Genomic DNA, 12266 nt, shown 5'->3' on the forward strand with positions numbered 1-12266 from the left:
TGAGTTAGTTCACAGTCTGAGAACTGATAAATCCATTTCAAAGGAGTTTATGGCCATTAAATCAGATATGTCAAAAGCTTTTGATAGGGTTGAGTGGAAATATCTTGAATCTTTGTTGCTTGCTCTAGGGTTTAGTCCACTATGGGTTTCTTGGATAATGAGATGTGTTACCACTGTTTCATATACGGTCCTCATTAACGATCAACCTTTTGGTCTAATCATCCCCAAAAGAGGACTAAGACAGAGGGATCCTTTATCCTCTTTTCTTTTTGTCTTATGCACAGAAGGGCTTACCCACTTAATGAACAAAGCCGAATCAAATGGTCTCATCAATGGTATTCAATTCTCACCAGAAGGTCCATCTGTTCATCACCTTCTATTCGCTGATGATAGTTTGTTTTTGTGTAAAGCTGATTTGCCCCAATGTGAAGCTCTAAAGAACATTCTCAATGCTTATGGTATTGCAACTGGTCAGTGCATAAATGTTATCAATTCATCAATTACATTTGGCGATAAGGTGGAGGAGGAAAAGAGGAAGGATCTACAAGAGACCTTAGGTATCTTTGTTGAGGGTGGGGCAGGCACATACTTGGGTCTCCCAAAATGTTTCAGTGGCTCAAAGATCCTTCTGCTGGATTACATCAAAGAGCGTCTTAAATCAAGATTCTCAGGCTGGTTTGCTCGTTCATTATCACTTGGTGGTAAAGAGATTCTTCTTAAGGCAGTGGCAATGGCGACTCCAGTATATGCTATGTCCTGTTTCAAGTTACCAAAAACTACTCTCTCCAATCTCACCAGTGCTATTCCACCAAAAAACTACTCTCTCCAATCTCACCAGTGCTATGTCAGATTTTTGGTGGAATGCAGTTGATCACAGAAAGAAAATTCATTGGGTTAGTTGGGAGAAAATGTGCCTATCCAAAGAGAATGGAGGTTTAGGGTTTAAGGATCTTGAGGATTTTAATCAGGCTTTATTAGCTAAACAAGCTTGGAGAATTCTTCAAGAGCCTAACTGTCTCTTTTCTCGTGTGATCAAGAGTCGATACTGTCCCGATGCTGATTTCTTGAATGCAGATATTGGAAATCGACCTTCTTTCGGTTGGCGTAGTATCTTACATGGGAGAGACCTCTTGGTTAAAGGATTGAGAAAGAAAATTGGTAATGGCTACTCAGTCAATGTGTGGATGGACCCCTGGATTTTTGATCATGAATGGAGAGCTCCTTACAGGAAGAATATTTTCTTTGATTGGACACAGAAAGTTTCTTCACTTATCAACTTTCAGTCAAGAACTTGGGACTCTGAAACTCTGGAATCCCTTTTTTTCCCCAATGATATCCTATGCATCAAAAAACAGAAACCAGTTACAGGTAAGGATGATTTCTGGTGTTGGGAACACACGAGGAGTGGTGAATATACTGTCAAATCAGGTAGATTTGGCTAGCACCCTGAAGAATCAAGAATTACTCCAAGAAGCGGAGATGTTGCCCTCGCTGAATGGCATTAAGAGTCAGGTCTGGACACTACAAACTGTCCCCAAGATCAAAGCCTTTCTCTAGAGAGCAGTCAGCGATGCTCTTCCCGTTTCAGACTTAATCTCAAAAAAAGGTGTTAGACTGGATCCCAGATGCCAAATTTGCGGCAATGAAGGAGAATCCATCAACCATGTCCTTTTCACCTGTACGTTAGCAAGACAAATTTGGGCTATGTCTGGTTATCCGTCGCCTCCCTCTGGTTTTGATGAGCTGTCGGTTCACTCTAATTTCCACTATTTGTACACCTCCTCCAAATCTTCGAGTGTACCTTTGGAAACTAAAAGACTTTTTCCGTGGATCTTCTGGCGGCTATGGAAAAACAGAAACTCTTTCTTCTTCGAAGCCAAAATGTTTGATCCTCTTGATACAGTTGCAAAGATAAGAGAAGATGAGGCACTTTGGAGTCTATCTCAACAAGTGGACTTGGAATGTGACGAACTAGAAGCACTTGAAGAACTAGATCAAGCTTCTCTTTGGAATGCTCCTCCTGCAGGCTGGGTAAAATGCAATATCGGTATATCTAAGCCCCATAAGAACAAGAAATCAGGTGCCGCCTGGGTACTAAGAGACGATACTGGAAGCGTGATCCTTCATAGCAGAAAAGCCCTTACGGTATCTGGGAATAAAGATGAAGCAAACTTGGAAGGTTTTCTATGGGCGGTTCAGAGCATGATCAGTCACAGATATTCAAAGATCATCTTTGCTTCCGAATCTGTTGAATTAGTGGGAGGAATTTTAAGACCAAAATCTTGGCCAAACTTTGCCCATCAACAATCAGAAATGTTGTTCCTACTAAATAGAATTCCAGAATGGAGAGTACAGTTAGAGAAGCCATTACAAAACAAAGGAGCTTCTCTCATCGCTCAAAGTGTTACAGATTATGTCTTAGAACAATCGTATGTTGCCACCAGTTACCCATTGTGGTTGCAGGAACTTTTTGATTATGAGAGATTCACTTCCTCTCTTTTTATCTTAGGCATTTTTTCTCTCTTTTTGGACAAGCAGGTTTTAGAGCCTATATTTTTTGGAGGGATATGTTGATGTTTGTTTAATCACTATCCCTTTAGTAACTTTACTTAGTTACTTCCTGTAATCCTTCCGATTATTAACCCAGATGACAAAAAAAAAAAAAAGATATCACATGTCATCCAATGATCCCAACTCCAAAACTTTCCCCGATTTAAAAATAGAATAGTCAAGTAAACCAAAATGGGTCGGATGTTTTAGAGAAGTGGCTAAAGCCTAAAAGTAAGAGTAGTATGGACGGACTTTCACGTTCATAAAAGTTAGATTTAGCTTAATAACTCCTTCGAGCCAAAATTTTGGCTCAAATTAGAGAGTAATTTACAATCTTTTAGCAAATAATCGCGTTTTTACTAAAGTTTATGTGAACTAGATAAAAGTAACGTTAAGTTATTAATGCAAGTGAATAGAGTTTCTAGATGACAAGTAGGGACAAACATTGCAGGTACACGTCCGGCTCAGTCAAGGCTTACTTAGTTTGACTTTTGACTCTTTAACATTTACAAAGTCCATTTGTGTTCTCTCTTTTTAGTCAGTAACTTTGATACTAATAAACGACTCACTCAAGTGTGATCTTGCGAGATGATGATAAGATTAACACAATAACTGAAAACGAAAACGAACGAAGAGTAATCATAACAACTTCTTTCTTTTTTTCTCCTCAAAAATAAAGGAACTGAAATGTCAAACTGAGATGCCCTGAGATTGAACTGAGATGCCCTGAGTTTTGCAGTTTCGGGTTCTGTCTGAAATGAGTGTCGACCGACACCCAGGTGGTGTCGATCGACACCATCGTCAAATCTCTCGGTTTCAGACGATGGTGTCGGTCGACACTCATTTCAGACAGAACCTGAAACTGCAAAATCTCAGGTTCCAGCAGTTGTTGAGAGGGTGTACCAACCAAAGATTCCTTTTCCTAAGCCAAGAAGGTCCAACCAGGAGATTGAAGATGCTAGATGCAAGGCAATGCTGGACAAGGTGATGATTGAGATGCCTTTGATTGATGCAGTAAAGCTTTCACCACCACTTAAGCGCTATGTGAAGAGAATGGTATCAAATGGTTTGAGCCCTGAGGAAGGAGCCTTGCTAACTAAGGATGTCAGTGCAATTCTGTTGAACCAGCCTGTTCAAAGGAAGAAAGAGAGGAAAGAGAAGGTGACTGTTTCTAAGGAAGTGAGTGCAATCATTCAATGTAGGACTGCAGAGAAGTTACTAGATCCTGGAAGCTTTGTACTTGATTGCTCTATCTCCACAGGAAGGTTTGCTCACTCACTCTGTGATCTTGGTTCCAGTATCAACTTGATGCCACATTCGGTTGTTGTGAGACTTGGGATGACAGAATTCAAGCCAACTAGATTATCTCTTATCTTAGCTGATAGATCTCAGAGAATTCCTGAAGGTCTTTTAGAGGATATTCCAGTTAAGGTTGGAAACTTCATGATTCCAACTGACTTTGTGGTGCTGAAGTATGATAAAGAGCCTAAAGACCCTCTCATCTTAGGAAGATCTTTCTTAGCTACAGCTGGTGCCATCATAGATGTGAAAGAGGGGCACATAACACTGAATGTGGATGGTTTAAGTATGAACTTTGAGATGCATAAGCTAAGGAGGGCTCCTACTATTGATGGACAAACTTTTTCTATTGAAAAAGTTTCTGCTACACGAGCAACAGGCTCAGTGTCGATCGATACACCATCAGCATCGGTCGACACTCCTCCACCTCCGAGACTGAACTTGTCCACAACTGATGCTCCAAGCCAGAAACCTGCTCCTAAACAGAAAACTTCTCACTCCACACTCCAGAGTCCTCAGGTAAGGCAAAGTTACATATCTTCTGCACCTATTCATCCTCAAATCATTAACAAGAATTTCAAAAATACAAAAACTGTTTTGCAGTTAACCAAGCCACGAGATTATCGTAGAGCGCTTGTTTCTTCTGTCTGTGATTTTGCAGGGAATAAAAGAAACTCTCCCATCCCTAACTCCTGCCCTGGTCCTGTTCCTCGCATACTTGGCAAGCCTCATGCACCTAAAGCTTATACACCACCTTGGATGAAGAGACATTCCTATCAGAGGCATTCACTGCCACGTTCTGATCCACCGGATGCCTGAGCTCCAACACAGTCAAGCTAATGACTGAAAACAAGCGCTTAGTGGGAGGCAACCCACTTCTAGGTTTTTCTTTTCCTTTTGAGTCATTTTTGTTTTTGCTTTGAGTCAGTTGGTGTTTGAAATTTGTTTGAAATTATGAACTATCTATCTATCATGTTTCTTTTAACATGTGTTTGTGTTTGAGTGCTTCTTAACAGAATAATCATCCAAGGATTGATCCAACAACACAACTAACTGCAACTAACAAGGAGTTAAGGCCAAAATACCACCATTCATGATGAGTATCGATCGATGCTGAAATGGTGTCGGTCGACATCGCTGGTAATCCAAGAATCAGTTCATCTTTTCATTACAATTTCCATACATTTTTGTTTCTTTTAGCTTTCCTCTTACTTGATAACACTGAGGACAGTGTTGTTTAAGTCTGGGGGAGGTTAGTTACTAACTATGTTTTTGTTTTTGAGTTTCAGTTGTGTCAGTCAAAACCATAAAGTTTGAGTCAAATTTTTCAAAATTTTCTTTTTGTCTTTGGGAATTATGATCTTGATTAATGATTTCTCTTATTTGGCTAACACTCTAATGATTACTTGTTTATGCTTGATCTCAGAACTGAAGCTTAGAAAGACTATGAGCCTTACCAACAATCCTGAAAGCCCTTATTCAATGGATATCTGATTGATCCAACGTTGTCTCAACTTTTATCAGGATTTTAACCGGACTTAATCTCTTACTTTGGGGTTGGAAATCAGTGGACTAGACTTCTTCTTTGGGCCATACAAGACAGTGCAATTTTTCAAAGTATGTCTCCCCTCTCTCTTTCCTTCAGTGCTTTAAAAAAAAGGAGAATAAAAGATGAGATGATTTTGATCAGTTTAGAGAGGTAGGTAAACTACATGTGACCTAATTATTCTACTCTTGAGTCAAATGATCACACAAAGCTTGGAAGTGAGGGTAGGTAAATTACCAATGACCCCGGTATTCACTTACACCTTTGAATTATAAAAAAATCAGAAGAAAAAAAAATCTTTGGAAGTGAGAAAAGGTGATATATGAAGAATGTCTTGGCCTGAAGAGAGTTCATATGCCACTGATCGATACACCAAGGTAAGAACTCACATGTTCTTGCTTTAATTTATATAATGAGATGACAATGGAGATTTCAGAGATTCCAAAAGATTGTGGGATTTGAGTAAGGAATGTTGATGCTTATCATGATTAAGTATAAGTAGTAAGTTCTTGAGTCAGGTAAATGAAGAGTGTGAATAAGAATCATCATGCAGTTGAGTGAGTTCCCTGTTTTCAAACCTCTTTCACATGTCTAAGCTTATGTTTTGCTTGAGGGCAAGCAAAGGTTAAGTCTGGGGGAGTTGATATATCATGGTTTTTGTGGTTTTTAACCATGATATAAGGAGTCTTTTAGTGTCTTTTCATTTGTTTCTAGATTGTTTTTGAGTCTTTACAGGTTTTTAGCATGAAAGGAGCGAAATGGAGCAATTTGGATGATTCTGGAGCATTTAATCCCGAAGAAACGAATTTGGAGTCAGAACAAGAGGGAGCATCGATCGACACTCTTTAGCATCGGTCGACACCAAGTCTAAACCGACAAGAGAGCCAAGTTTTGGAAGTTTTACAATTTTGCCCGAAGTTTTCCATATTTGCAACACAAGTTCCTGACGTGTTTTAGGACATATAAATAGTATTTTTAGGTTTTGTAAACCCTTAAGTCTTTTTCTAGAGAGTTTTATTTTCCTGCAACCCTGAGAGATTTTTGAGAGCTTTGGAGAGAGAGATCTGCTTTGAGAGAAGAATTTCTTGAACTCCCTTTTACTCTTTTTAATTTCAATTGCTTATTATTCAAAATTATGTCTTGTGTTTCATTGAATATGTCTGAGTAATTTGCTTGTTAGATTTAGGGTTTTTCATAGGGTTTTTATGAATTATTAGATCTGTTTATTTAGGATTCATTATCTTGCTAGATCTTCATCATAGGTTGTTCTTCAATATTAATCCTTGATTGGCCATCTAGAATTAATAACTTAGAAAAATAAATTGATATGAGAATATAATTGATTTTCCTGATAAAACCTTTTGATGAGCAAAATTATTTCTTGCAAAGAGATTTGATTTAATAATTTTGTGAACAATCTAAACCTGATTTTATTGCTGATTTTTAACCTAGAATTTTACAAAGAGATTTGGATTTTCTGGTTTTAAATTTAGATATTATTTGCAGTGAGAACTGATTTAATTTATAAAAAGTGTTTAGAGTTCTACATCTGATCTTAATTGCTTGAATCCTAATTTATTGATTGATTTAATATTTCATAATTTCCTGAGAAATTCCCTAGGCCTAGCTTTTTAATCATCTGAATTTACAACAGTTTTATTTAATATTTTGCATTATTATTTTAATTAAATTTAATCTGTTTAGCATAATTGAATAACTCTATAATTTAGTAACTTTACTTAGTTATTTCCTGTAATCCTTCCGATTATTAATGGTAAACCCAGATGACAAAAAAAAAAAAAAAGATATCACATGTTATCCAATGATCCCAACTCCAAAACTTTCCCAGATAGTCATGTAAACCAAAATGGGTCGGATGTTTTAGAGAAGTGGCTAAAGCCTAAAAGTAAGAGTAGTATGGACGGACTTTCACGTTCATAAAAGTTAGATTTAGCTTAATAACTCCTTCGAGCCAAAATTTTGGCTCAAATTAGAGAGTAATTTACAATCTTTTAGCAAATAATCGCGTTTTTACTAAAGTTTATGTGAACTAGATAAAAGTAACGTTAAGTTATTAATGCAAGTGAATAGAGTTTCTAGATGACAAGTAGGGACAAACATTGCAGGTACACGTCCGGCTCAGTCAAGGCTTACTTAGTTTGACTTTTGACTCTTTAACATTTACAAAGTCCATTTGTGTTCTCTCTTTTTAGTCAGTAACTTTGATACTAATAAACGACTCACTCAAGTGTGATCTTGCGAGATGATGATAAGATTAACACAATAACTGAAAACGAAAACGAACGAAGAGTAATCTTAACAACTTCTTTCTTTTTTTTTTCCTCAAAAATCAAGGAACTGAAATGTCAAACAAACCCCCCCCCCCCAAAGACCTGATAATTGTAAAATAAACGAACTCACAAACATATCTACGCAGTTTCTCTATTTGCGTTGGCTTATAAATTGTGTAACGAAACTTTCAACTTTTACCTTCAAAAGTTTTTCTGCTCTTCCATGGAAGAACTCTATTCAACCAATTAAAGGAAAGGAGTATCCACGAAGATACTTGGAGTCCACTCCCGATTCACGAGCCAATGCAACACGTCCGGTTCTTGCAACCTGTGATTTGATTGTTCATTAGAAAGATTTATGCGATGCGTCAGTCAGCAGTATTGTCAAACTGTTTCTTGTTTTAAGCACAACCAGAATACTTAGAACCATACATCATGAAACTGGTTCCAGCTTTGGTTATTCATTTTACTAGAGAGACTACAACTGAATCTTTGGACTTTCTCCGAACAATTGACGCAGCATGGCAAGAATCCTATGGGTTTATCATAGCATCAACTAAGAGATGAAAGTTAATTGAGAAACAAACCTCGCATATACCGTAGGGCTCCAACAACCTTTGCAGCGCAACCATCTTGTCTAGATCCCCAGTAAGCTATATCCACAGCCAACAAATTTCAATACCAAATCCAAAATTAAAAATACTAAACGAACAAATAGTTTAAAATGGAAAATCTCAAGTCTGCTTCATAGTTTTTTTTTCAAACGGACTCTGATTACGTCAAACAAGGTGAAGAAGACCTATGGAAAGATGTGAAACTTAAAAGATCTCCAACTGTAAGGATCTCTCATATGTGATGCAATCACACCTAAATAAAAATCCAATTTATGAGAAATGTATTTTACCTGCAAAGTAATTGTGTGATCGGATACGTCAACAGCTTTAGCCCTGAAAATACTAGCAATGTCTAGGACATCTCTTCTTGCAGTAGCGTTCACGGCAATCTTAATCAGCATCAGTTCTCTTTCAGCAAATGGCAAATGAGTAAGATCATGGACCTGCAGAAATCCTCACAAAGTTAATAACTGCTCGGAAAGTTACGGTAAATCATGTTCTAAAGTATTTTCATCAAGCTTGTACAGATAGCAGAAGCTCTTCCTCTAATCTACATTTTGAATAAAGGGTACTTGGTCTAAGATAGCAAAGGAAAGCTTGTCATCAAAAACATTCAAACTATTTAATATATAAGAAAGACAGTTGCTTTATGTAATCTCACCTCATGCACATCTACAAGTTTATTAAGTTGCTGCACCAATTTGCTGACCGATTCATCTGTTGCAGGAACAACTGTTGTAATGCGTGAAATGCCCTTGGTTTCAGCATGTCCTACAGCCAAGCTCTAAAGAAAAAGAAGATCTTTCAGTGAATCAGTAAAACCCAAGTACAATGTATGTGCGCGTGTAAGAGAGGTAAAGACTATGCCTGAATATTGTATCCCCTTCGAGCGAAAACACCAGTCACAATATTAAGAACTCCTGGAACATCATTCACAAGCAAAGATAGAGTATGCGACCGTAGTCCACTCGTCTGAAAGATCAGAAAAGTATAACAATGATAAATAAAACAATATAGCTTAAAGATAACCCGAACTCCTTCAAATTCTGCTATGTAAATAAATAAACAATCTCCACAACTATTGTACACACTCCATTGATGTATCATTAATGTAACTAAATCAAGCACACCTAACTATGTCTAACTTTAAATATAGGAAATCGTTAATCCATACTATTAACAGAATTGATTATCGAAAGTTGGAGTTCCAGACAGCCTGAATGAAAAATATAAGTGGAATTCTTGTAATTGAAACCACATTCTGATAACTGAATATTTCATATTACTATTTAGCAAATTCATGGAATGCATCACATGGCGGTTTCAACAGATTTGTATACATAGTAAAGAACTGTCTTACATCCTCATCAGAGAGAAGTCCCCAGTGTGCGTCGAGAACACGATGTACCATGTGGTCAGAAGGTGGCTCAACCGGATAAACATCTCCCTACAATTAAAGAGAAGATAAATTTTAGCAGTACGATTAGCAAACATTGGAAAACCTTCAGTGTAGCTTGAGCGAAAAAAACGAAAAGGGCATTAGAATTGCATGCTTCAAAAACTTTCTGCTCCACGAAAATCACAATAGTTTGTAGGTTTTTAACTATATGCAAGCATATTAACACTTGCAGACAATCAAAGATTGTACAATTCCCCGTTGCAGTGCCATTAAATCACAGGAAGCAACCACATAAAGGGGAGTAAAACGTCAAACCTATTAATATGCAACCAAGATCTTTGAAAGGACAGTGAGGAACTTTAAGCTGCGCTAAAGCAATCTTAGGAGGAGAGAAGCACATACCCCTGCTGTTGTTTCATTTTGAGGGGCCACGACTTCTTTTTTGCTACCTCGAAGAACACTAACAGGTGCTTGCTTCTTGAGATCTGGATAGGATGCTGCTGAAAACCGCCAAAATGGAGCAGTTGCACCCATCTTTTCCCTTCTTAGTGCTATCTGTTATGTAAAATCGTCATTCCAGTTTCCCTAAACTAGTGAAAGTCACTGAGATCTATGTCTTTATGCCCACTCAAAGATGTAACTAACACATAAATATAACATTAGAAGGGAAAAGGCATACAATCTAGTTATTCCAAAAATACACTACCTTTCCTGTCCGTACAATCTCTCTGATCTGAAACTTTTTCAAATTTCTTTCTACAGCAATCATTTTTCCAGGATCTCCAGTTACCTGCAAGATAGCTTAAAATTAGAGAACCCAAATATTTTATTCCATGTCCTCATGACCAAGGTAAAAACAACATTGAGCACTCCTACAAAAATTAGCGTAGGCAATACAATTCAGAATGCAGCAGATTATAAGCATAGTGTAATCAAAGGTAGCAACCAATTGAAGATCTTTCTATGTTATATTAAATTAACAGACAAACAGATAGCCTTAATACACACAAACTGAATGTACATCCCATAACAGAGTCTGCATGTGGATTATCACCAGTTTCAAAAGATAAAGAAAATCAATCCACTGGATAGAAATTTTCAAATGATACCCTAATTGAGATTTCTTATGTTTTCCAATGATTAGTAAGAGGTTCGAAAGATCAGACTAAAACCCATAGGCTATAGTTCGAAACGGATATCAAGAACAGGAACAGCATCAACAGATACCTCAATAGTCAATGCATGTTCCGCGATATCTACAACTTTAGCTCTGAATGTGTCAACTAGCCACATGATCTGTAAATTCATAAGATAGAAACTAGTCAAAATTGGAAAGAGAATAAACACCACCTCTGCACTAGATCACAAGCAACCAGCAAGTACAGTAAACTCTTATTTCCCATAGGCAAGGAAGACTACCTCTGCCCTGGATTCTGGATGTGCATTCACTTTTACAAGCATCAGTTCACGCTCCACTTGCGGCTCACTTGAGATATCTTCAACCTACTTGGCAAGACGAAGTTGATTCAGGGAATGGAAATGTAATCTTTCAAGACACATGATTGCATATGTTAAGCAGAAATCCAAAATTTTTGAATATAATCCTAAGATGAACAAGCAAATCGGCTAATACGTACTATCATGAAGTAGAAACTGAGAAGTGGGATCTAGAAAAAAAAAAAAACCTTTAGAACATTAACGAGCTTCTGGAGTTGCTCGATGACCTGCTGAAGTACCCTTTCAGTTCCACAAACAACAATAGTGAACAGAGCCTTGTCTCTGTTCAAACCAACAGCAAGACTCTCAATATTGTAACCTCTCCTCGCAAAGACTCCTGCAATCCTATTAATCATTCCGCTTTCATCTCCAACAAATACTGAAATTGTGTGCTTCCTCACCCTGCTTTACCATACAAAGAAAACATTAGTGATAGAACACCGTTCAGGACTTTGATTCTATTAAGCAAAGTCAAGTCCTCTCAACAACATCAATCAATTGAATAGTAAGCAAAGCTGAGAGTGAAAAAAAATTCAATTAATTCCAAACACAATTGCATGAAAATGTTATTTTTCAACAAATCAAAACTGAGATGCTTAAAATTACATATCAAACAGGAAACGGAATAATTACGAAATTAAAATAAAAATTAAAATTAAACTCAAGAGAAATAGTCATAGTACTTCGAATTTGGAGTCGAAGATGGAGCTTCGGGGAAAGAAGATGCATCAGAGATCTTCCCATCGACGCTTCTAACAATTCCATCCATTCTCTTACCCATTTCTTCGCCACGGTTCGAAGATTTACCTGACAGATACGAAACCTTCGAAGGGAACGACACACGCGTCGAGGATACGAGAGCAGGAGACGAATCGGAACATGCCGATCTCAAGCATCGAAGCGATGGTGAAGAACTCACAGAAATGGCCGCCATTGAATTGAATTGACGAAGCCCCCGAAGTTTGTTTTTTTTTGCTACTGAAGAAGACTGAAGACGACGAAAGGGAACGAAACGTTTACAAGATCGGTCAGAGCGTAGGTATATATAACCGGACCAAACCGGCCGGTTC

General features: G+C 37.6%; 1 protein-coding gene across 2 annotated transcripts; it reads right to left on the reverse strand.

Annotated features, from left to right (window-relative positions):
• Positions 1–7534: 7534 nt before the first annotated feature.
• Positions 7535–12241, reverse strand: LOC104700286 (acetolactate synthase small subunit 1, chloroplastic-like). 2 transcript variants are annotated; one of them, XM_087456969.1, is made up of 13 exons: positions 11880–12241; positions 11385–11598; positions 11119–11202; positions 10927–10995; positions 10406–10489; positions 10102–10254; positions 9661–9747; positions 9168–9272; positions 8962–9084; positions 8591–8743; positions 8274–8339; positions 7829–8014; positions 7535–7737 (listed from the first exon to the last, which is right to left on the reverse strand). In XM_087456969.1, exons 1-12 carry the CDS (start codon positions 12128–12130, stop codon positions 7925–7927), a joined length of 1479 nt encoding a protein of 492 aa, XP_087313095.1. In that variant the 5' UTR covers positions 12131–12241; the 3' UTR covers positions 7535–7737; positions 7829–7924. The 2 variants fall into 2 exon arrangements, with proteins under 2 accessions (XP_087313095.1, XP_087313094.1); XM_087456968.1 differs by having other exon boundaries at positions 11385–11601; positions 11880–12219.
• Positions 12242–12266: the final 25 nt, after the last annotated feature.

Source organism: Camelina sativa, chromosome 7 (assembly GCF_030686135.1).
Source record: "Camelina sativa cultivar CO46 ecotype springtype chromosome 7, ASM3068613v1".
NCBI lineage: Eukaryota > Viridiplantae > Streptophyta > Magnoliopsida > Brassicales > Brassicaceae > Camelina > Camelina sativa.